This window comes from Halichoeres trimaculatus, unplaced genomic scaffold (genome assembly GCF_033239565.1).
Source record: "Halichoeres trimaculatus isolate MK-OKI-2021-1 unplaced genomic scaffold, fHalTri1.1 fHalTri1_scaffold_24, whole genome shotgun sequence".
NCBI lineage: Eukaryota > Metazoa > Chordata > Actinopteri > Labriformes > Labridae > Halichoeres > Halichoeres trimaculatus.
The window spans coordinates 4,711,565-4,737,822 of record NW_027437202.1 but is presented as its reverse complement, the minus strand read 5'-3'; the positions used below and the strand labels follow the sequence as shown (position 1 = coordinate 4,737,822).

Below are 26,258 nucleotides of genomic sequence, written 5' to 3'. Positions count from 1 at the left end.
CCTAATGAAGCAAACACAGCACTGTACTCCAGCCTGTCTTTAACCATCAGTTACGCTGATGACACTCGTGTTTATTACTCCACACACTCTTTACTTTAACACCAAATCCCACATTCATCTGCAGCCTCCAGAGTCCATTCATCATCTGCTTCTCAGCTCCACACAAAGACACAGGCGTGTACTGAGACACACATCAAGGTGTGGAAAGCTTCCAGGGATAAAAATGGCCTCAGCACTAATCTAACAAGATGAGACCTTTCCAATAGTCCTGACTCTGCGAATGAGAGGAGTGAGCGTCTGCCTCACATGATAACCATTGATTTCAGCGCCAATACATCTCCGGTGTCCCTCTCTTCCTGTGGAATACACTCCCACGCTGACGGGTTCATTCAAACGGCGTCGTTTATGAAGGGTTCAGGAGTGCAGATCATAAGCACAGGTAAAAAAAAAACACAGGGGCTTGGACAGATGTCATAGTGTTCACAGCTTTTGGCTTCAGCTTTGGGTTTAAAGCTCCTGTGAGTTTTCTTTAGGGTTAGAAAAAGGAGTGAAATCAACAGTAACACCTCTTTATGACTTAGAAAAGAAAACAAGAGCTTTAAGATGAATGTTTTCTTTTTCTTTATTACAATTTTAAAGCTTGAAATGTCTGAAAGTGGGGTACATATCAAACTAAAGGATCAATAGTATGCACAAGAAAATAGCCATCCCCTTTTTTTTTTTTTAAAGAAAGAAAGAAGACAGAATCTGGACAGATTTGAGAGCTTTAAATCGGATTTTCATGATTTTTTTCTGATTTAAATTCTGCTTTCTGCCAACAGAAACAATTATTTTTTGATGGATTTTGACTTTTGACCTGGACAAAGACTCTAAAGAAATCAAATCACTCTGTATCTTAAAAAAATATACAAAAACGGTGTATTAAATAAATAAATAAATAAATAAATAAATAAATAAATAAAAAACATTCTTAACCTAGCAACTGAAAATAAATAAAATAAAATAAAATAAAACAAAATATAATAAGATAAAATAAATTAAATAAATTAAATAAATTAAAACAAAACAAAATAAATAAAATTACTAATAATCTCAATAAGAAATTGTTTTTGTTTTTTTCTGTTTTTCTTTTGTTTGATAGAAATTTGCACTTAAGTTTGTAGATTGCTTTGCTTGTTGTTTTTCTGTAAAAAAATAAAAATAAATAAAGTTTAAAGGCATGCTGGTCTTCAGTATTTTTTTTTCAATCCAAATTTAAATTTAATCAGCTTTTCAGATTAATTCAAATTTTAAATTAGTCTTTTGTTATTATATTAGTCTTTTGTTATTATATTTAATCTCCCTTTCCTTCTCTACCAGCTGCACATTTTACATTTATATTACTTTGTAATTAATTTATAAACTAATATTACAGTCCATAGCTTTATCATAAACTGTGTTTATTGTTTTTATAACTGGAGAGACTTTAAGGACAGCAGAAAAGCTCTCTCTTCCTCATGTTTCAGTCATGATGTAAACGACTCTTCAGACGCTCAGGGGGAGATAATGGGAGCTTTACCGACAAACTCTGCAACAATATTTCAGAACACAAACCTCGCTCGGGCTGATTTAAAAACATCAGCGAGGAGCTGGAGGAGCTGTTTTCCATGGAGTACTAATGGGCTTCGTTGAAGTGAGGATCAGGCGAAGTCGTGAGATGTTCTCGGTAAATGTCAAAACCATGCAACACCTACTAGAAATTCAGCATGTGGATGTTTTGAAGCCGGACCTTTTGCTGGAGAGCTTATTAGGGATTTGTTTTGTCTTCTAGATTAGCACACAAGGCAGAGGCTGCTTTATAATTAGGAAAGGGACGCAGCACATTCATATTCTGCTCTTCAACAGCCGGAAGCTGCGACTGATGTCAGGGCAGGAATGATTTCAGAAGTCTTGAAGGACACAGCCGGTAGTTTCCACTGACAGCTCCGAAGGGGAAAATTGAGGGGCGAGAGCGTGAGTGAGCGAACCGACAATTAATTGCATGTGTCTCCGAAGGATACGAGGGGGGAAATTTCAGGATCTTATATCCATTTTTGCGTCGGCATCAGTTGCCATGGAAACAGAGTGTGGCCGCTCTGGCTAGCGGGTCATCAGCACAGAGAGGAGAGACGCTCGATACTAATGAAGGGACAACATTAGGCTCTTTGGAGAGGAGGAAAATAGGAGAGTTGGCTGAATCTGGCCCAGATATGAGTCATCGCCTTGGCCTTTTCAAAACAATCCAAGCAGAGATATTATTCACAGCAGTTTGAGGCACATGTTGGCGTCTTTACCAGCTCCCTAACATGTTCCCTCACATAAGGAGATGAGTAGTAAACAGAGTGACACTCAGAGAGTCAGAGATTTTGGTTTTAACCCTTTAGACACTCTTTAATGCTAAGCTAAGCTAAGCTGCTGCTGACTGTAGCCTTTACCTCGACAGCCTGATATCAGAGAGGCATTGATCTTGGCAAGAGGACGTGTAAGGAGTCTCTGTAGCTCACCTGGAGGAGTGTGGACTATTTTAAGGCTGACCTTTAGAAGCAGACTTTATTCAATTTTCATCCTCTCAGCCTTTGTGAATATTCATCCTCTCAGCGTCTGATACAGGGACAAATTAAACTGATCAGGTGTTTTTTTATCTTTACGTTCATGGCCTCACCGCTTCAATCCACACCTGTTTTTTCATGCGAGAGGTCACACATGCGTTCACACACAAACACCTGCTTCAGGAAGCGCAGGAGGCGACACAGAGAGGAGATAAAAATAAAAAAGCTCAGGTGGAAGAGAAAAACAAGAGAGCTGAAAATTGAAAAAGCAAGGTGTGGGCAGGCTTTGTGAGATTACAGCCATGTGCTGTAAATTCCAGAATAAAAACACAGGAGGGAGGTAAACCGCAAGAAGAAAGAGGTTTTTACTTTCTTTGAGTGTGCTGTAATTGGTAAATGACGCAGGGCTGCATCACATTTACCCTCCTCTGGTAGAGGAAGGTGTTGAGTGCCTTGCTCAAGGACGCTAGAATCAACAGACTGATTGAGAAACGACAAGCAGCTTTCAGGATTTTCAACCTGTGCAGGTGTGAAAAGTGTAGAATTAAAGCTGTTTAACTTCCTTTCACTCAGAGCGACTATCGACGTACTGAAGAGCCTCCTGGGGATCGACTCCAGGGAACACCAGGTGCAGAAATCAAATTCTACATTCAGACATATGAATACATGTTTCTCATATAAACTGTAAACAGGCACATCCCAGCTCTATCTGATGCTGCTCTCACACTCAGGATGAAAAATAAGCATGTGACAAGTTATTCATGACATCTATATTACGGAAAGACAGACTTATGCTAACCTAAAAAAATGCGTCAAAGATTGGGCTCTGGAGGAATGGAAGAAGGTCATGTGACCCTGTTCCAGAGTGATGGGCCATTAGGGTAAGAAGAGAGGCAGATGAAGTGATCACCCATCACGCCTAGTGCCTACTACCAAAAGCCAAAATACCGCAGTAGAGACTGTGAGGAAGGCTAACCACTTCTTGACTCTACTCTCGACATATTTTACAATCCTCGCAAAAATACACAAGAACGGCATCTGTCAATCATCGCTAAATGTGACGTAAACTCTCATTTTTAACCTCATATAACTAATGAAAACAAAACTTTTCAGAAAAAAAGAGGACTTCAATACAACATGAGAAACATTTCTATGAGTTGTATCAATTTTTTAAAGTTTGACCACAGCCCATCTGGAATGACTGGGGAGACAGATTTTTTGACCTATACTGCAGCCAGCCACCAGGGGGAGCAGTTTTTGTGGTGACCTCACTTCGAGCCGAGCAAGATGATGTCCCTTTTTTTTTTACAGTCTATGGTCAGGTCTAGGTTCAGCAACAGTCTGTGCTCAAAGAATGAGGTCAGCTGACTACCTGAATTCACTGAATATCCTGAATGGCACGGACATAATCCAAGATGACAATGCCAGGATTCATGGGGCATTGCAGGAGCTTATCGAAACAACACCACAGCAAAAGAAGATAATAAATAAAGGTAAAAAAAGAAAAAAAACATCCATCATCCAGCTCTTGTTTTTCAGCAAAAAACTCCTCTCTGATGAACTTTTGAGAGCACTTCTTGAAATGTTGGACATCCTCCTGACACTGAGCTGCTTCTGCCCTCCGGTTGATTAGCCATTCAGTGGGTGGCCCCTCTTCCTCCATACGCCATCGCCCTCATCTACGCTCTGCTTTGATGACACACAGCGGCGCGGGAGCTGCGGCGGGTCAGCAGAGCCTCACTCGCTGCATGCTCATGGGCAGGAATCAGCTCTTTTATCAGCTGAGGTATAAATATTTATGACTTCACACACGGAGGAGGAGGTGGTGAGTATACAGTAAGCTTCCTCAGCCCTTCTTTCTGACAATGCTACTCTGCATGACTGCTTACAACGGCGTCTGTTAACACACGGCCGATGCAGTCAGATGTGACACGTCTTCTGACACGGCGTGTCAAAGGCTCAGCGTGACGCATCGTCGCTACAAGCTGAATGTGACTCAGAGACGGAGTCTGTTCACAGCGAGGGAAAGTCTGCAGCTGGTCAGGCCGTAATTGGCCGGGCAGAAATCACATTAGAAATACAATTAATGCACAGACCAAAGGAAAATATTGTTTGACTGCTGTTTGAACTGAGATTTAATGATTCAAGAAGCAATCTGTGCTTCCGATAGATGCTTAAATTAATGAATCCAGCTTCCACGCATCAGATAGTTCCCGTCTCTTTCTGTAATATCTAAATTCTAAATGAGGGAGAAGTCTTTTTTGTTTCCCTGCTCTAAATTCTTCTTCCTAAAGTTACCCAACTTGTCGAACTAATCTTCTTTCAAACAAACATCCAGCCTCTTCCTTCTGTAGTCTGTCACAGGTTTTATGTGGACGCAAATCAATGCCGGCCCTGACTTTGGCTTAAGAGACAGCTTAAAGAGCTCAATCCTGGACCTCAGGAGACAGAAGAAACCCTGTAGCTGCTCCCTTTCTTCTCCCCCTCCTCCTCCAGGGGGCTTCTGACACAGGGAAAGTATGTTCCTGGCTGTTTTTATCAGTTTGTTTATCCTACCTCAATGCCATATCCCCCAGGCAGCACAACAGAGCGCTGCTCAGTCTGCAGCTGATTGATAAAACATGTAGCGCAGTCTGTCGTGCTCATTGACATACCTGAGCCTCCTAGCAATCTACTGCGTCTCTATCAGGCTGTGATCAGGGCCTCTGCGCTGTTCGACCAGTGTAGGTTTGCTGTCGATACTGTATACTCTCTGGTAGACCCGGTGGCTCCCTGTTTCCTTGGATAATCCTCAGCTGAGATGGTTCTTTTTAGTTCACACAAATGGAAACCAGAGACGGTAAAACCCTCGATAATTACGCTTCCACGCCAGGAGCTTTGCTTAATGTTCCTCAAGATTTCTGCTGACCCTGGACTAAACGCTTTGCAGGTGTTTAAAGACTAGGAACACAAAGTGGGAAAACAGCACGGGCAGTTTTTGACATTTTTGACAAGGATTAACTCAACATTTTTCAATCTAAATATGTTGACAGCATCTGGAAGAAACAAGCTTTCGTTTGCAGTTGCTTTCTGTACAAGAAATCTAAGAGAAAGTCAGCATTTCTGGATAAAACTAGTGTTTAACATCCAGCACCGAAGGCGCTTCGCCGACTTGTGGGTCAGATGCCAAGGCATCACAAACAAAAGGAAAGATCAATGAATAAAGTTGTCTAAACTTCAAAAAGACGTGAGAAAAGGAAGACAACAGCTGAATAAATCATCACAAACTTCCAACAAAGACACTTTCAGGGTCCCTGGTGGAGGGAGACCCAAAAAATAAACCTGAAATCCAATTTATGGCTAAAAGCGCTGCCAAAAAAGAGAAAAACACAGCTCCTTGTTTCTTATTTTGGTGGGAGAAATAAAACCAGAGAGGCAGACGGCGTGCCGGGACAAAACGCTGATGAGACTGCATGTACCGTTGCAGCAGATGTCACAGAGCCTGGTGGAAACATATTGGACGAACTCATTAGTTTCATTAAATTGTGCTGTCTTTATGAAACTCATGCACAGGCTGATCAGATTCAGCCGCCGGCTCGGCTTCAGGCGCGTCTTCATGTAAAAGTTTTCAGGGATCAGCAGGAAAGGAGCGGGAGAGTCTGGTGTCGACTCCGCATGGCGAGTGTCGTGCCTCTGCAATAATAGGTCGTGCCTCATTGAGCAGGCTTATTGGATCTTCCTCAGAAGTGAGGTAAGTGGTGTGCTAAATTGAATGCGATTCATAGTTTTTGGGCGGAGGGGCCGCTCTAATATTACATCAGGCGGGGGGAGAATTACATAGGCAGGGACAATATTGCAGCTGCTCAAGCGTTACGGGACGCTGGTGGCCTGAGCGGAATCACCTTTCAATCACTTCTGCAGTCTCAGGTGACTCGCGTAAATGAGGACAAATGAGGAAATTAAAATGACATCCTTCGATTTTGGGGCCACAGAGCCCAGAGCCGCGGCTAATTGACATTTTCAGTCACATTAAAGAAGAATCGCAGCAGATCTGTGCGTAAGTGCCCCGGTGATGGACTTATCTGAGTCTGTCAGCGCAGACAGCTCTGTTATGATCTGCAGCAGGTGTAAACAGCCCGAACAGGTCGTGTTGTGTCTGCTTTGCAACATCCTCAACAACACTTCTGAGATTAGAAACAGTCGTACAGGCCATTATCCTGCATGTGACTTCATACTCTCCAACAACACCAATTAGCCAGATAAACAGCTTATATTTTGGATCAATTGCTAATTAGCACACGCTGAACAACAGGACGCTGTCTCCTGCAGTCGAGAGCCAAGCTGCTCCTGTGCACACAAGTTAACCTTGGGCACCTGCACACTTGAGTCCCTCGCAGCCTTGAGAGGACAGAAAAAAACGAGTGAGTTGTGTTCGGCGGCGACAACAACAGAAACTCGACCCCTAATGAATGCTAATCTGCCGACTCTGTGTGAAGAGGAGCGAGTGTCTGCTCGGAGTAGCTCTGCACAGCTTCCTGCGCTGAAGGCCGGCGAGGTTTAGAGCGCGGTTTCTGGTTTGTATTCAAAAAGATGAATGCCGATAGTGACTCATGCCCAAAAACAAGATTGTTTGCTGGGCTCTGTCGCTCTAAGAGGATTACAGCACACAACGAGAACTGCCCTGCTGCTGTCTTACAAGTGTTTGATCTAATAGTGTGCTCCTTCAGACTCTATGAGGCTTTCTGAGACCTCTGCAGGCGCTGGGACCATGAGGATGAAAACAGGGAGGGGGGTAGTTATACATTTATCAATATAGACACCTCTATTAGTCTTTTTCTAATAGCTGGTGCTAACAAAAAGACTCAGAATCACCCAAAAGTACTATCTTATACTGTTTTTTAAAAAAAAAAAATTGACCCTTAATCTAAAAATTACAAGTTATTGTCTCATAATTTTCAATTTTTATCTTATAACTTTTGGTTTTTCCGAATAGATGTTTGACTTTACATTAGTAGCACTGACTTTAATCCCAGAATTTCAACTCACTTTCTGTTTCTTACCTCACCAAATTCGACGTCTTATCTCACAAGTAGGGTTGGAACAGTTTCTGAGAAAAATCAGCCTCAGTTCGTTTTTTTCTCACTCGGTCTGTTTGCTATGTTCAGTTCGTGTTGTTCTTTTTTCTTCATTGTACTCAGTTTGAAGCGAGTATGAAGCTCATACACATGCCCAACACGAGGCACACTTTGTGGGGAAGCGTGAGTGTTGTTTACATGATGAGCAGAGAAGACAGAGTTAGCGGGTGGACCTTGATGTGGCGTGTCGTTCTGCTATCAGTGTGAGCTCTGACGACGGAGGTAAGAAAGTGGAGGATAAAACCACGACTAAGTGTTGCCAACTTAGAGACATTGCCGCTACATTTAACGACGTTCAGACCGTCTGTTGAGTTTTTTTTAAAGGCGAAAGTTCTCCCAACTTCTCTAGAGTTTGGGTTGATATTTAGACATAAAAAAACAAGAATGGACAGAGGAAAGTTCATTTGTAGTTCTAAACATATTAATGATGTTGTGTTTTATCTGCTTTCTGCAAATGGATTATTCTGCCAATTAAACAGCAGCGTCATTCAGTGGCTTTTAGTGACCTCTGGGACAGCCAATAGGGACTGTCCTTACTGAGGAGTTGAAACTAGCAATGTTTGACTCAGCTTTAATGATGTTTGAAATAGGAAACAACCTCATTCTTTCAGGTTTTTCATAATGTAACATGACAGAATTGATTAAAAATAATCTGTTAATAGTGGATTATTAGGGTGTATGCTAATCTGGGGTGTTAAAAACGACAATGTACACCGAACCAAACCATTTGGATTAAGCATCTTTCTCCTCATGAAGTCCAGCTGTTGTCTCAAAGTGGACCCAAGTTTTCACTTAGTGAGTAAATGAATGAAACTCACCGTTGACGACAACAGCGATGTCCACAAAATCGATCTCTCCGCGAGCCTCCACGCTGGCCTCACAGCGGTACACGCCTTCGTCCGCTTTGGTCACCTGATGGATCTGTAGGTTGTTGTTTGCCAGCACCAGGTACCTGCCTTCACAGCACGGGCGAAGAGGACGGACAGACAGAGGGACAGACAGAGAGACAGAGAGACGAGGAGAAAGAGTGGGAGGAGGGAAACAAAAGAACAACAGTGTATGATAGAGAGAGAAGCGAGATAAGAAAGTTAGGAAAACAGCAGCAGAAAATTGCCATCTCCACTCTCCAGTAGCTCGACTGTCAATCTTCACTGCAGCACATTTACCTGATAAAGTCCACACTGATAAACACTCGCGCAATTACAGTTCCAAATAGTCTCGGCGCCCGCTCCCATTGTGGCTGCGGGGAGATTGACCGCGAGTGATGAGGCCTCCATCTCATTTCTCTCAGAGATATTTATAACCCTGCATCGTAATTAGAGTGAAGGATTAAAAAAAGGCTCTTCTTCCCTCCATGTTTCATCATCACGGTGACACCGAGGATTCGGATTTCAATTAAAACACGTGACGGATTGGAGGGGTCACTGTCTAATCAGAGCTCGGGAGCGTTTGTCTGGATGGAGGACGGACGGGGGAGAGGTGGGAATCAAGGAGGAGTAATGAAACCACCTCCTGGTTTTTATGAATGCACATGCTGTCGATCAGAAAATAATGATATTGAAAGTTAATCTGTTTCCTGAGAGCTCCTCTGCTGTCATCTGCCTCCTTTATGAACTAATTAAGATCTCCACCCTCCTGAAGCAGCAGAAAAGGATGGGACTGAGTTTAAAAACACATGGAAAATACGCAAACTGCTCCTTTATATGACATCCCCTGGGTAGCAGCATCATCGAATGTCACCGTGCGACCGCTGGATAATCCATCCCCTCATTCGCTTGTTAACATGGTTCCCGTCCAAGTTCTACGCCTCCTCCACGCCTGATGGGGTTTCTATTCATAGAATTTGATACCCTTGTCTTATTGTGAGGCCGCACAATGGAGGGAAATAGCATTTCCTGGAGAACAGCGTTTTTGGCACATTAGCACGTCTTTTCAATAAGAATGAGAATTGGGCACGCGGGGACTTGTGAGTGTTTTTTATGCGCAATAAGAAAGTGTGTTTGGCGGGTTTACATTTAAAATGTGATCCTTTGAGTGCAGGCTCGCTGCTGCTGGAATAATTAAGATCAGTTGTGTAGTTTCACAAAGCTAAAAGGCGATGATTGAATGTTTACTCTTTTGATTGAGTCACAAAAAAGTTACTTTAAAGTCCCTGCAGCTTCACTTTTACCCTCCACTCAAAGAAAACCCAACCTAAGCTGCAGGATTGTAAAAGAAAGAAGATTGTGGGAACTTACTGTGGTGCTCCTCTGTGATCTCCTTGTCCTGGTAGTACCACACCACCACCGGCACAGGCGAACTGATGACGTCGCACACCACCTCAGCTGTCTCGCCGTGCCGGAACTCCTGCGGCGACTGAACATCCCGAAACGTCAGCCTCTCTGAAAGATCAAACCAGATGGAGATGGAACAGCTTTTTATGGTGATTCATCCAGGTCTGAGCTTCAAAAGAAAAACAGGAGAGGTTGCTTTAAAATATATGTGCTACATTTTCTCCTCAGTAGGCAGCCCGGCTGCTTCTTTGAGGCTTTTTTTTTTGTTGATAATGCAGGTTGAAGTGTGGCCTGGATTTAGACTGAATGCATCACTGTCCTGAGAAAAGAAAGAGAGCTTCTTCTTTGTGCTGGGAGGAAGACTTCAATCTTCTGATAGCGCTTCATGTTGCTGGTTCATCACCCAAACTGTGTCCTTATCTTTGCTTTGACACAGGAAATGTTTGTCCTGAAGAAAAAGCTTCTTTTACTTATTGGGGATCTCTTGGCTCTTTGTTTGTGGTTGTTACTGTCTTTGTGTTTCTATGGGGCGTTGATTGTAAATTTGCACAGTCTACAAATAACATTTCTCCACATTTAGCTCTAAAACATCATTTTTTCTGCAGATAAAGAGAAACATTTTTGAAATATATCCGTCAAATATTATACATGAAAGTTGAATGTTTTAGCTTAATGTTAAAAACAAACATTCTGATTCTTAATATTTAGCTAATGTGCAAATTCATTCATTCTTTTCACTCTCAAAACCCATCTTGGCTGGGTCGCTTCGAAGACTTTTATTTTGGTACTTCCAGTGGGTGGGACTTTGAATTTGCATATAAGCAAAATATTTAAAAATCTTAGCTCAATATTTAGAAATCTGGGCTTAACATCTAGAAATCTTTGGTCAAGATTTCTAAAAACTTAGATTAATACTCAGTCTTAGCTTAATATTGAGTGTCTTCACTTTCTAGTTTGATGTATTTCCACACTGATGACACTGAAGCCACAGAGTTTTTAGCGCTAAGCTAACAGACTTTACCGTGTTTGTTTGTTTTCACCCTTTGAGCTGTTTGTCCCTGTAGAGTTACCGTAGGATGCTGTAAAGCAGATGTTATTGCTGTAATGTATCTGGTTGTGTTCTACATCACTGTACCTTACCTTATTTTATCATTCTCTCATCAACTTTATGAGGTTGGGCAGTAATTTTGGCTTTATGACGACTAACGTGGATGATCGGTTGAGAAGCTCTGCTAGAATCCCCTATCACTGATACGTCAAAAAATGCCAAAATCAGCCTGATCCAATACTAGATACTAGATATAACACTCAACATTTATTATTTCAAAAATATATATCATGAAAATTTCGCTAAATCTGCATAAAAAGTGATGTTTTAGAGCTAAATGTGGAGAAATGTTGTTGTTATTTGTGGTGTGCAGCTGGTTAATAACTCCAGATCTTCCACAGACGTTACCTGACACACCAGATGACGGATCGCCCTCCACAGAGCCGTGCATTAACCTTGGCTGGAGATGATTACCCTGTGACGTCTTCAGATCTTTAGCTGTAAGATGGGATCACACTCTCTGTCTCTGTTTGTAGGATTAAAAGGAGCACAAGCTACATCCCTTCCCTCTGGAGGAGCATTTGGTGTTTGGACAAATGTCTTTCCAGGACACTTCTTGTTGGACCCTTCAAACCTGCTTTTGATGTGCACCGAAGCTGGCACAGACAGCCCCGCAACCACCTGCTATCATCTGTGTTCTGTATTGTGAAGGTGTGAATAAATCAACGACAGCTCCCCTATCAGTCCCTTCCGTTAGCGGGGCTTCGGCATTAGCATTTCACCGTGTGATTTATGCCAGGCTGCTCCCTAAAATGAGCTTTCTCTCCCGCGACTGCACCCTCCCGCCGCCTGCGAACGTGCCCGGCATCTCAGTGTCATCATTAACTTCAAGGATGCCTTTGCATGTTTTTTTTCTGTCATTCACCATTTTGGTTTCGTATCAATTCCTCCCGTGTGTCCTTTTCATTCCAGGAAATGTGCAGCGCTCTCACTCAGGTTTGAAGCATTCAGTGCCTCCTGTTTGTATCTGTTTCCTTTCTCTTTTGTTGTTCCACTGCTCTACAAGAGAATCAGTAAGGGAAACATCCTCTCCAGAGTAACACTCGGCTGCACACTTGACACTGCCAAGCAGAGAATATACTCAGAGTCTCTTCTCTGCTGCTGGAAGGGTGACTGTGAAACCTCCAGGAGCTAAATCCTCTGGACTCCAGTCAGGTTTGGATGATCCATCCCAGTCTTTACTGGGAAACAGGTTTATGCAGCGTTAATAAACTGAGAGGAAAAGAAAGGAGGCCTCTGTCCGAAGCTATTTGTGAGTTTTGAGGGGAAAGTATTTATCCTATCCTCCGTGGGGCTGCAGTTTCAAGGCGTCCTACTTCCTGTTTCCTCTGTTAGTCCAGAGTGAAGTAAAGCTGAAGTCACCTGACTTTTAATAGCTCTGCCACTCCACAAGCACATCATGGAGACGTCAACAACAACACAGAGGCTGTCAACACCTTCCCCCCGACTGCTCGTGGGTTTCATGTCCGACATGCTGTAGCACACGGGCTTCTGCACCGCTCTGGCAGAACGTCTGGCCGCAGCTTTAGGCAGGTTTTCATCCGCAGGCAGCTAATGCAATCCACACCGAAGGGCCCGAGAGAGCCAGCCAGTCACTCAGCCAGCCAGTGACGCCCAGTTGCCATGGAAACAATGGTTTCAGCGAGCTGGTTATGTGGTGAATGAGGCGAGGGCTGAGCGGTGGCAGGTGTGATTGAAGCTGTGATGTCTCCCCTAATGGTTCGCTGGGCCGGGATGAAAGCGGCGTCCACGCAGCAGGTGATGGTTTCCAGTGTGTGAAATCAAACCAGTGTGTCTTCAAGTTCCTACGATTACGATGAGGCTTGGGAAGTCTCCTCATCAGTCAGGGTTTGTTTTTAAATATTCAAACAATCAGACACGAGCTGGTGCTCCTCGCTGGCCGTCCAGCTCAAGGACAGTTTAACGAGAGCAAATGTTGTTGATCCACTGAGAGGATCCGTCCTGTAACCACTGCCCCCTCCTGCCGCCAAACATCGAGTTCTGTCCAGGAAAAAGTGATGGGTCAGCAGAGCAGGTTCCTCATTACACCTGGCAGCAGCAGAGTCCCAAGGCATCAGCAGCCGTCATTACACTTTAATCACAAGCAGGAGTTAAACACACACACACACACAGAGTGAGGGGTGCACATGATGCTACATTTTCAGAGCGTGCTTCTGTCAAACTTACGGTAAATCTCCAGCACCACTGAGGCCTCCTCCGTGTGCCCGCTGGCGTCAGTGGCCTGGCAGCGGTAGATCCCCGCGTCCTCGATGATGGCGTTGTAAATGATGAGCCTTGATCGTGACGTCTCCGTGTGGAGCGCCATTCGCTTGGAGGGCGCGATGCGCTCGCCCTGAGGGTTGTACCACTCCAGCCGCACCGGCTCGCCAATCGCTAGGAGCAAGGTCAGAGAAAGAGAGAGATAAAAGAGTGATTACTGTGAGTGTTGTTTACGAGGAGGTGCAGGATGGTACCGAGCTTCATCGCTGAGGAGACAGAGAGGTTTCCACGTTCACTCCCACTCACACCTGGGATCTATTCACAACAGCAGTTGACATTTTAACGCCTGAAGACATTTATTACTTTCCTCAAACTTGTCTCTTGTTGACTTTCAATAGTTTTATTTATTTTCCAAAACGGACGGACACGTTTAAACCTTCCAGTCTCGGGAATATTAGAGAAAGTTTTAGATTTCCCATGAGTGGCATTCTCTATGCATGAAGCTAGCCGGCCTGAAAGATGCTCAGCCTGCAGTATGTCCGGGAAGAAAACGCGCCTTGATAACAGCTGGTTGGCTTTCCTGTTTTGTGTACGCGGCTAATGACTCGTACTGTTTCAATATTTCAGTCGCCTTCACTGAAAACTTTCTGGAAAGTTGCAGAACTTTTTAAAGCTGAGTGAAACCCTGGATTTGTCCTGCATGGAGGTTTTTAAATCTGACAAATCAATACAAGTAGAAGACAAAAAGCAATCTGTTAAAGCTGAATCTGGAGGCGTTTTTTTCTCATGGGTCAAAGAGGGAAACAATGTCAGCATCTAGAGCAGGGGTCTGCAACCTTCACTTTCATAAGAGGCATTCTAAGCTCACCTGGATTAAAGTCATTCAGGAACCACAAAATCTACTTTATCTTCACAGTAAAGACAAAACAGTGAATAGAATTCTGAACATAGTAAAAATTTGGTGATTATCTAATCAAAATGCTTTTTGTGTTTTGAAAATTGTGCATATAATGTCTTATTTTTTAAAATCTTTATAAATTTGCAAAATTGACGAAATTCCAAAAAATAGCGAAATTTAAAGATAAAATAATGTTTGAAAAATGCACAACAATTTGCAAAATTAATTAAAAAAATAAATTTCAAGAATTTGCCAAAATTTCATTAATATGCAAAGAAATTTTAAAATTGTAATTTCTAAAAATTGCTTAATTTTCAAAAAGCTGTAAAAGTTTATATTGAAAAAATAGAATTCAAATATTTTGCAAAAAAATGCAGAAATTGAGAATAAAAAATTGCAAAAATTTCATAAAGTTGAAAAAAGTGAAAGTGAAAAAAAAAGAATTTTGATATTTTGCAACAGTTTGCAGAAATTAAAAAAAAAATTGGATCCATTTCAAAAAGTTGTAAAAACTTTAAAAATTTGCAAAACTACAAAAAAAGGATTTTAAATATTTTGCAACGATTTGCAGAAATTAAACAATTGAAATTTGCCAAAATTTCACAAAGTTGTAAAAAATTCAAAATTTGCAAAAACAAAAAATTGAGTTTAAATAATTTGCAACAATTTGCAGAAATTCAAAAAATTTAAGGTTGCAAAATTTTCAAAAAATTGTAAAAATTTCAAAATTTCTGAAATTAAAAAAAAGGAATTTCATTTTTTTGCACAAATATGCAGAAATAAAAAATGACATTTGCAAAAATTTGAAACAAACACTAAAAAAAATCCTTTTTATTTTTTCAAAGCTACCACGAGCCACTGCAAATGCGTAAAAGAGCTGCATGAGGCTTTATCTGGAAATAATAATCATGTAGTTTATCCTATTTCTGCAGTGTTTACATGAAAATAAGAAAGCATTTCTGCTCGTCTCCACTCCACTGAACAGCTGAGAACTATGCAAAGTTGTTACTGGTAAACAGACAGCCTGGAATTGTACAATTACGCCATAATCTTGGATTTGCATAGCTCAAAAGTCTGTAAGGGGAACGGGGACATATGTAGGCTGTAAATTCCACTCTCATTTCCAAGATTATGCACACACACAAGCGCTGCACACACAAACATGGCTGCAGAAACATGATCAGAGCCTAACTTGCATCCTAATTAAAACGGCCTCCATATGTAGCCTGTAAGCTCATCTGGCCTCTGTCGGAGATAATAGGGCAATCTGCAAGCAGCAGGTGCCCTTTGCCTGTAAATTCTGCAAATAAAAGTGTCAGAGGAGAGGTGTATTACCCAGCCTTTCAATCAGCGGGAGCCTTGAACGAGAGGAGAGATGGACGGAGGCTCGTCTGGCCCCTTGGAGACGGGTGATTGGATTCAATTCAGCTAACTAAAGGGAAAAAGTGGAAGTTTGTAGCGTGTGTCACTTTAAGAGGAGCTGGAGTGATGAGGGAGGAAAGCAGGCAGTTTGAATGCTGTCTTCTCCCTTCAGTAACCATGTGCAGGATGCCCTTGGGCAAAGCTTTTAACCTGCAGCTGCTCCAGCAGAAGGTTGGGGGGCGTCGTCTTAACAGGTGGAGCTGTGAGATGAGCGGTGAGGGGTGTGGTTTAAAGCTGGATGATGCACGTCCAACTCACAACCGCGACACTCCCAACGAACATCTGAGCCTGGAAAGTGTGTCAACTCCTCATTACATGAAACACCAAACGCCGTCCTCCTCGCGGTCACACCTGGCTTCTCTTGAGGCTCATGTGGTGAGGAGATAAGCGTCTTGCAGTAGCTACAGGCGCCTCTTCATACCTGTTAGCATCACAGCGTTATCACCTCGTACCACTTTACAGTCTGTCAGCTAAATATGCTGCAGCTGATGCAGCTAGCTTTGTGACAGGCAGATGATGCGAGAAGACAGGAGCTGCCCTGTTTCGCAGCTCACACTGTGGGTCTTTACAACGGGGGTGAACAGCTGATGGAAATTTCTGCTCAAACCTGGAGGAGACTTGGCGTTACTGCTGGTTCTTGGTGTGAATGAAATTTGAGTCGACTGAAAAAAGTCAGGTGTCGTTTCGGGTGGAAGTAATGGATTACAAATACTCAAGTTACAACAATTAAGTAGATGTTTTGTCACTTGTCTTTTTAGACTTAATATGAGCCACATTCACCTGACCAGTCCAGAAAAATGTCTTTTTTTTTAAGTTATTTAAAGACAAAAATGAGGCCTGAATTGCTGTAACAAGTAAAAAAATCTGCCAATGGAAGAAGAGAAAAGTTACTCGCATTAAGACAGATTCTGGTCTCCAGGGGAGGAACGGCCCTGGTCAGCATCGTTTAACACGTCAGAGTCATTGGCTCCATATTTATCTGCTCTCTTTCCATCTCGCTCTGCTCTGTGATGTCTGGCCAGTGGGTAAACGCGGCTCTGCTGGGACAAGCGATTTGACCTCTCTGGATGGAAACATAATAGCGGTTGGATCTGGGACCGTTCGGCCTTTGTAGCCGCCTCGGTTTTTATTTTGCAGCCAACATTTGTTCTGGCTCTCTGCCACCTCAGTCATAGGGGAGGTTAAACACACACCTTAACACTGTTTTATCAACCGCCTTATTTGTCCTGCCACGAGCTCAGGTTCATTTAACCTCAACAGAGGACTTCTTTAACTTCAGACGGCGCTCTGTCTGCTCAAACAGGAGGCGTCAAAATTTGAGCCTTACTGCTTTACTGTGTCGTACTCTGCATCTTTTGTTGCAGAGTGTGTTAGTGAAGAAAAACAATGCACACATAAGGCGCCGTGCATTACCCAGCATGCTCTGTAATGATGTTTGTGCAGCAGAAGCTGCTCATCGCTCGCAGTGGGTTTACCACAAAGACGTCCCTGACCTTTCGCAACAGCTGTGATAGAAACAAACAAACACAAAGACAAACTCAGTCGAGGTGGAAGGTGACACCGACACAAATGCTGTTTTCTCTCGCAGACCACTTAGAGACGACGACTTTCTGAAGACGCTGTCCCCTCCTCCCTCCTCCTCCTCCTCTGCAGCTCTGAGCGAATGTTTGTTTCCTCTCTCCTGGTGTTTTCTCCTCTTCTCTCTCGTCTCAGTTTTTTCTTTACATATGTTACATCTGGCTGACTCTGCTCTGCAGATGGAGGCTGTGAGGATAAACAGTAAAAACCAGCTCTCCCTCCGCCGGCAGCGCTGTTCCACGTCATGATGTGTAGTGTTTCACAATAACGTTAAATATTCATGAAGGAGGAAGAAACACCCAGAGCTAAAGCAGCAGAACAATCTAAAGGAGTGTTTTTGAGTTTTGCTGGAAAAAGAGAACTAAGGCCAAAGATTTCACAGACGCGGTCCTCTTTTTGGCCGCCGCTTTGACCCCAATCCGACCAAACCGTGACCTCAAACTGCTCTCCAGAACTACAGAAAGAGTTGTGAGCTCTTGTGTAAAATGAGGTCTTCTATCATTTTACCCAGCTGCAGTTCCTCTCTTTGCAAACTTCTGAAACAAGAAAGATTTGTATCGAACGGGAGAATTGATTTCACACAGGTTCCTCTCCCTGTTCTGCCTTTTCTGGTAAAATCATACATCACCACACCGCCGCCTCCCTGCTCCTTCTCCAACTTTCTTCTCAAACCAAAACGACTCACTTTGCAGGCTTCTGCCGCTGACTGTTCTGCCCTGCTTTTTCAGCCCACTCTGGTTGGCAGGAGAGCTCGTGAATATGCTAGGGAGAAAAAATCAGCTTTTTACGTGGTGGGAAAGGGCAAAAGAAAGAGACAAGTGACACAGACTCTTCCTCCCACACACTTTGCAGTGGATGGTGGCTACTTATCTCCCACCTCCAACGCTCCTCTCCCTCAAAGCATCTCCATTCTTTCCAGTTTCTGTCCTTACTCACAATAAAAGCATCACCCTTTCATTTCCCGCCAGTTCTGAGTCCATTCACCTCCATTTTCCTGCCTCTCGCGGCACATGTTAAACCTCCACGCCCCCTCAATGCTCCTCCCGGCGTGTCTCCGCTCCCTTGGCGGCGAGCTGCACGCTGAGTGGGCTGGCAGGAGAAGAAGAGGCAGCCAGCAGGAGGCAGACCGGAGGCCTGCCAGAGTGTTTCGCCACCCCGCCGAGCCTCTGGCACCGGCGTCGGCTTCTGTGGTGCTGATACACCGTTTAAAGAGGACAATCGGCGGGGAGGGACAAGAGGGGCAGGGGCGTCTGGGTCAAACAGTCACCCACCATATGGACGGGAAGGATGGTGAAGCGATTGCTGCCATACGGACGACAAACAGGCTGCACGAGGGCTGCTTTAAGACCCCCAGCTGGGACTCTGACCTGCTTCCAACGCACCAATGTAGAATAAACAATAGAGCATGTGTGTATATGTGTGTGTGTGTGTGTGTGTGTGTTAATACCTGTGCAGATGAAAAACTTGGACTCTCCGACACTTAGCTCCACTTTGTTCAAGGATATGGACACCTGCAGGGCAGCTGCAACACAGAAAAGAGTTGAGTTATTCCAGATGCAATCACACAAAACTGCTTTCACACACAAGATATTAACACCACACATGAACCATTTCCTGTTCTTTTTACAGTGAGGATAAGTATTGAACGTGTCAACTTTTTTCTCATTACATTTATTTCCAAAGATGCAATTCAAACGAAATTTCTACCAGACATTGGTATTAACTTTTTAACCACCCTGAAAGTGCTCCAGAAAGACTTGGAGGCAGCAGGTACGATTGTTACAGAGAAAACAATAGGCAATGCACTCCCCCGCCATGGCCTCTATGGACGCTCAGCCCGCAAGACTCCATTCCTCAAGAAAAGGCATGTTGAAGCTGGTTTAAAGTTTGCTAAACAGCATCTTGACAAGCCTGTAGAATACTGGGAGAATGTTGTCTGGTCAGATGAGACCAAAACTGAACTTTTGGGCTGTCATACTACAGACCATGTTTGGAGGAGAAATGGCTCTGCACATCAGCCAAAAAACACTACACCAACAGTGAAGTTTGGAGGTGGAAGCATCATGGCATGGGGTTGTTTCTCCAAACTTCATATAACTGATGGAGCAATGAATGGAGCCATATATGGGGAAATTCTTGATCTGAATCTGCTGCCATCCACCAGGATGATGAAGATGAGACGTGGCTGGACCTTCCAGCAGGACAACGATCCAAAGCACACGGCAAAGTTGACTCTCAAATGGTTAAAACAAACAAGAAGCATCTGGAAGCTGTCATTGCAAAGAAAGGCTTCTCCACTAAGTGTTAGATGAGTCTCAGTTAGCGTGTTCAATACTTTTTTCCTGTGTTATCGCACTTACCTCCACATAATCATTATTTATGGACCTGAACGTTGTGATTTCTTTTCATGTGAATAAGTTGAAGTGTTCAATTCTTATTTTCCCCACTGTATGTGTGTGTCCTACATGCAGAAATCTCTCAATGCTAACAATAAAACTTAGCAATAACTTGTGCTTTTGTGTCAGCTGAAAAGGACAGATTATTTTCAATTTCCTCTCAGATATCTTTTATTCGGCACATGTCTGTACCTGACAAGCCTGTCACTTTCACAATGGACTGCTTCCTTTCAGCGCCAGGTAATGCTATTCACACTTATCACTCCCCACAAAGGAATAAGTCTGACTGGGATGCAACAGGAACTGGTAAATAACTCCATCATGCAGGTATTTTCCTTGTCGAGAAAGGGTCTTTATATCCTCAGAGACAAATTGAGAGCCGACCACGTTCAGGAGAAGGAGCTCGGCAGACGTGTCACTGGAAGACATCTTAATAACTGTAAGAGTGGACAGAAACCTCGCAGTCCTTGGCAGCGCAGAGAGAATTTGCTGAGCCAACCCTGCAATCAAAAGCCATTTGTCCATGCTCCATTGAAAGCATCACTGTACGGCTAAACAATGTGGGCTGAGAGGGGAGGTCTGAGGAGAGGAGGGAGGGAGGAGACCGCCTGATGTGGATTTGCAAAAATAGAGATAAAAAGGAGAAGTATTAGGCAGACAAAGGGAGTGAGAGTGTGAGCGGGGAGACAAAGCTGAAGAGTGTGTCTGGGTGTCTAATGTGATGAGTAATGATTGGCAGCTCAGCGGGGAGCGGGTCATTTTTAGGCCGCAGCCTCTCGACGCAGCGGTAGTCTCGCCACAGAGCCAAGTGAAGCGAGATGTTTGATGAGGCTGTCATATCTGAGGCTCCTCATCCTGGTGCTGCAAGTCTTGTTAGGCTCAAACCACACACACACACACACACACACACAGGCTGTATAATAACCTAATGGATGTTAATTCTCCCCACAACGCTGGAAACTTAACAGTGGAGCTCCGGGCGCCTGTCAATAATTGAGGAAATGATGAAATGATTATCTGCGGCTTCCCAGGAGGGAGGGCGGGAGGCTGCAGCCAACAGCAGCGTCATTTTGAAGCTCAGGTTCCTATCTGTCAGATCTGTCATGCACGGAGGCCGCCTATAGATGGCAGTAGAGGGGCACTGCCACCTTCGCCTGAGGAGGCCGCATAATGAGATTGAGGCTGGTTTATCAATTTATGTGATCGTTTTAGGAGGGTGACGCCGCAGCTGAGGCGGGAGATCACACACAAACACACACACTGGATAGAAAGAGCATGCTCATATAGCCTACACACACACCTGCTTTGCAAATGTGCACTTCTTTCTGCAAGGCTCCAAGTTTGAGTCGTTTATGTTGAATTTAAAGTGATTAAATGTTTGCCGTGTTAGAAAAGCGAAGCAAATCCACCTCTTAATCATCAAAAGTTTGCAAAATTAATACCAAGCCATTAGTAAGTGCATTTATTAAGTTTTTGAAGCTGCTCCGACACCATCTGCTATTAATGAGCAGCCCCTCGATTCACTTTGTGCATTGCATTATGGGAGACGAATTTACATCTGAGCCAGGGATTAAAAGTAAACATCTCCTGTTGAAAACCAGGAATAAAACTGAGTATCAGAGCATGTACGAGTAATTCTCTCTGCTTCCATTGTGTGTATTGGATGCAGATCCTCGTCTGGCATTGATTAATCATGTCTATTTAACCTGCAGCCCGCCCCTGACCTAAGGTGGATTGCTTCCAGTGCTTTAAGTGCTTTAACGATTCTCAATTATTAATTGATCCCGGTCTGGTCGTTGTGTTTGTCACAGAGCAGAAAAAGTTGCTCCTGAAAACAGCAGCGTGTGTGAATCATTCTGTGAGTGAATCATATAATTAAGTTTCAACCTGCAAAATAAAACTGTTCGCCTGGCAACTTTCAGCTGATACGTACACAGCAGTCCCCTTGGTGAGTATACATTGACGTTTTAATGAGCAGGCTGGCTGGATTTGAAATATGTCAGAGGAAAATTTGTTTATTCAACACTGTCTCGCCTGGTGGCCACACAAAGAGACATGCTAATTATATCAATTTTCAGAAATGGAGTGTTTTTGTTTTTTTTTAGTCTGCTGCTTATTACAGAGCACAGCAAAGCACGGGTCAATATGTTATGAGCCTGGTAGCAATTATCAGCTCCAATTAGAAGAAGCTTTGGAGACAAGAAGAGTAAGACAAGCGTCCATTGATTGCCATTTGTAAGGTGTCCATGATGGTCAATACGCTACATAAGCGGAAACTTTTCCTGAGCTCGAGGAAAGGTTGGAGAGAGATGACCTCAACTTTTATTTCTGATTTAACAAAAACTTTTCAACTTCTTCAAAAAAAGATGTAACACAAGAGCAACGCAGCCGTCCTGAAGCAGCCACTACAGACTTATCCTTCAATTTTAGACATCAACAAGACCGTCCTCTCTCAAAGTCTCTGCACTTACAATTTCTGATGACACTGGCTCCAGATGCCATTAACTGGTGCTTATGTAGCACAAACTCTTTGTCAGGCTAGAGCAAAGCATCCACTATGTCATGGGTCAGGGGTGGAGTAACTGTAACCACGTTCAGCGATGGAAAACAGCCATCTTTTTATGATTTACAGGTTGATTATGATTGAGGATACCAACAGACTGCAACAATAACAAACAGTCAAATATACTAACCTACACACAACAGAAACAAAGCAGAACAAAACAAAACAAAACAACAACAATGGAGCATTAAACAAAAAAGCAAATATATATAATTCTACAAAGCAGACAACTTACAAACTGCTTTTTCCACTTACTATATTTCTCAGTTATGCAGATGATAATGTAGTACTCAATAATATACGACATGTGCTGGTGACATCACAGGTTTTTTAAAAAAGGAAAACAGCCATTTTTACAGAAGAAAAGCTGCTGAAAGGAGTCCTCTGTTATTTTGTTGGAGATGAAATGAAGGGGAAATTAAAGCAGCAGTGCGCGCATACAATGAGCTCCTCCATTGTTGTTTTGTGAGCTTGTTAGAGCCAGAAACACAACGAAGACCCAAAATGTAATTTAAAAAATGTAATTAAGCCTGAAATGTGACAAGTTGTTACATTTTTAGCAAAAAAACTTTTTATGTTTTGGGTTTTATTAATTTCTTTTTTAAATTACATTTCACATCACGTTCTGGGTTCTGACAAGGCTTCCATATAACAAGAGCGTCTTTAGGTAAACAGCTACGTATGTGGAAACGTACTAACGTTTTATGGTGACACAATGACCTCGCCCCAACTTGGCTCCTAAACTGATCCAGTTCCTCGGAAGAACATGATTAGAACCAGCACCTGAAAGGAGCACCTTGTACTTTTGATGAAAGTGTTATTCTGGGATAAAGACTCCGTTTCCCATAAGCACCATCACTTGCTACCATAAATGGTGTGTCCCATTTGTGTTTGGAAGTTCAATTTACAAGTTCCGAGTGGGAAATTTCAACCAGAGCGCCCACTGGGAAGTTGGGGATCCACACCACCCCCAAGTTTACAATCAAAGATGGCTGCCCAGATGTAAACAGTACTTAAGCTCCCGTTATAATCTCTTTATTTTAGAGAATTTAGAATGTCTGACTAGTGTTTGTCGTCATAAATCAGCCGTATTTGGTACGTTTTTCCGACTCGGCTACTGGAATGCTTTTAACCCAAAGATGACATCATACCCACTCCCCACTTCCCGGTTCAGATCTAAATGGATCACAGAAAAAGGATGTTAAGCAACAAGTTTATGTGTTTATATGTAGTTATGTAGCGCTAATGTTCGAAATGCTACATTTTAAATCATTAAAAGTGAGACTCCAGAGCTCTGCTGAAAGAAATCAACAGACAAAGGCTGACTCGTATCTAAGATGCTATCATTCATCCAAAGGTGCAAAAGTAGAAGAAAAGTTCAAACCCCAACACCAATTTAGGGAGCATCTGATAACTTACAGACAGGAACAGTCAGAGGTGAGCTGGCCAACCAGTAATGACAAACAGGTCGTGAGCTGAAGGCTGGAAGCTCCATGTTCAAATACAAAAACTACAAAAGCATGAAAACGACACAACACGTCCTCCTGTCAAAGGGTGACAGCACCTAGCTGTCCTAACGAGGCAGGCAGGAGCAGGTGAGGAGGTCAGGTGACCTCAGTGCTGATCACAGCTACAGAGCAGGTGCGTGGGTGAATGTCTTAAAAATAATTTCTCCACATCAGACAAACAAGCCAGTGTGACTAAACAGAGCAGACTCAAGCGAGGTGAGAGTGACGGGGGGTGGAGAGCGTCCAATCAGCTGGCAGAGACAGAATGATGCGATTCTGTAATCCTGTTTCTCATAAAGAAGCAAATTAAAGCCATGGCTGACTGAAAGGCAGCACAGAGAACATGCTTTGTGTGTGTTATATGTGTATGTTTTGATCGCTGTGGGAGGCTGGTGGGAGGCTGTATGTGTGTGTATGTTTAAAGCACACAGAGCAGATTGGCCCTGAGGCAAAGGGATGCTCTGCTTTAATTGTCTGTGATGCTGTGAAGGTGTTATAGAGGGATTCAGAGATAGAAAGAGCGAATGAGGAGGGAAGAGAGGGTCAAGGAAGATCCAAAGAAGGAAGGAGATAAAATACTAATTACAATTCTACGGCTTGTATTCTCCCAAACCTGCGTTGCTTTTTCATTTCTTGAAAGGTGTTGGCATATGCAGTAAAAATGATTTCCGGGACTGAATTAGCTTGAAAAACACTTCGCAGTCAGCACTCTTTAAAGCTGTAAAGTCTCTCAGGTGAGTAGTGGCAGGAGGTGCTGAGGGATACTGCAGATGTCAGTGATTTCTCTGTGAAATGAAAACTCCTGTTTATTAAAACCCCGCTCTCACTCTTTGTATTACTACCCCTGCACTGGCAGTGAGGAAACCACACTAATCTCACATTTTATTCATGCAATACAGCCCCAAATCAAAACTCTGCCTCGCTATTTGAACTGCTTACTGTATATCACTTTCTTTCCTTTTAAAGATAATCCCCTTTTGAGTAGGAGCAGAAAATATAAACGGAGGATCCTCGGGAAGTGCAACAACCCTGGGATCCCTCAGAGCACGCTGACAAAGAAGACGGAGCCCTAGCGTGAGAATAAACTGAATAATAAAACTGAGTTTGTCAAATGAAAATGACAAATGTGGATTAAAGAGGCTTCTTAGTTCCTTTAAAAGCTTCCTTTAAAGAAGAAAGTGCGTGATACCTGGGGAGACGGTGAAACAAGACGTGCAAACGTAAAAATAATTATCTTGATGATAATGTTTGTCTTGTATTCAGGGATTAAAGCAACAAATATTTTTTTTGACTTATTCTTTTTCAGGCTTCTTCATATTCCCCCTGCAGTAGGCTGCACCACACTCTCAGAACAGTCCCCTACAATTGATTTAAATGCTGCATTAGCCCTTTAATTTCTCTAATACAGCAGTGAAGTTGTAAGAAAACTAAACCGAGACTATCTAAATATCAAGACCGTTAGCATTGTATGGAATCAAGGTGGTTTCGAGCATTTATTGTTGTTTTTTCCTTTAATTTAAATGTTTTGATCTGTTTAATAAAACTGAAACTTTTTGCAGAGCTTGACTCAGTTTGTAATGTACTCAAACTGATTATTATTCTTCCTTCACGATTAGAAGGTTCATGGGTGGTGCACATGAGCTGGAGCAGCAAGAGGCGAGGGGCTAAGTGGTGTTGCTATGGTGATTGGGGCAAAGGAAAGCACAAGTTTTTTGACTACTGTTGGAGTAAAGCTGCCGATGCGTGTCGGGACCCGAGCCGCACATGGGACAGACAATAGTGCTTTTTTACTTTATTTTTTAATTATCCGTTAACATCGTCCCCTCATACCAGTGGACTCTTTTGTACTTTTTTTTTTGAACACCGCCTGCTCCAGTGATGATGCTGCCATCAGAAGTCTGACAAGTTACTTCAGATCCTTTCCTTCAGGGCAGTGGTGAGCGCGCCCTCCTTTGTTTCTGATTGGCTAATAGCAAGGCTCTGGCTGACTTCATTGGTTTACAACAACGTCACGATTTCATTGGATAGTCAAAACTAAATCATGTTTAATGCACGTGCAACTTTTTTTTCCCTTCCGCTTCTTCCAACTGATGGAAATCCATCTAGAGTTGGAGAACTTTAATCCCAGTGTATTTGATGAGCAAAGATCTCCTGAACACTGAATCCTGGGAAATGGAGTCCAAGTCTGATGAGATATGATTCAGAGCAAGCAGTCTTAAGTGGAGCTACAGAATCAGGGCGGAGCTGTTGTGCAGTCGTCAATGTTAAATTTGTTTGTTTCCACATGTGCTCTTTGTACTCTATCTGTCTGCCTGCTTAACAAACCTGCTTTCATGCTGCAGAAGAGAGAAGAGAAGCTGCGAGGGAAAGCAGGCTCGACTCAGCCGACCATATCCAATCGTGAAGACATACAGTATCTGGCCCGCGTGTGCAGTCTCAGGCACAACCCACAGCTATACCTATTATCTCCCTCCCACTCCTGCACACCTTTCTCTCTATCTCCGCTTTATTCGGGGCTGCTTTGTGATTTGCGTCTGCTTTCTTTAAGCCTCTTATGCTGCAGGCTGTGGTGGACCTCTCTGGATGCTAAAAAAAGTATTAAAAAAAACAA

General features: G+C 43.1%; 1 protein-coding gene across 5 annotated transcripts in view; it reads right to left on the bottom strand.

Annotated features, from left to right (window-relative positions):
• Nucleotides 1-26,258, bottom strand: part of ncam2 (neural cell adhesion molecule 2) — a 224,407-nt gene that overhangs the window by 53,349 nt on the left and 144,800 nt on the right. For 2 of the 5 annotated variants that reach the window (XM_074664594.1, XM_074664592.1), the window contains exons 1-5: nucleotides 23,559-23,681; nucleotides 18,628-18,702; nucleotides 13,250-13,456; nucleotides 9,919-10,062; nucleotides 8,500-8,637 (exon numbers count right to left, since the gene is read on the bottom strand). In XM_074664594.1, the coding sequence (XP_074520695.1) occupies nucleotides 8,500-8,637; nucleotides 9,919-10,062; nucleotides 13,250-13,456; nucleotides 18,628-18,702; nucleotides 23,559-23,634 (640 nt within the window). In that variant the 5' untranslated portion in view covers nucleotides 23,635-23,681. Of the gene's footprint in view, nucleotides 1-8,499; nucleotides 8,638-9,918; nucleotides 10,063-13,249; nucleotides 13,457-18,627; nucleotides 18,703-23,558; nucleotides 23,682-26,258 lie in introns of those variants that run through there. The other 3 variants (XM_074664590.1, XM_074664591.1, XM_074664593.1) reach the window with 2 other exon arrangements.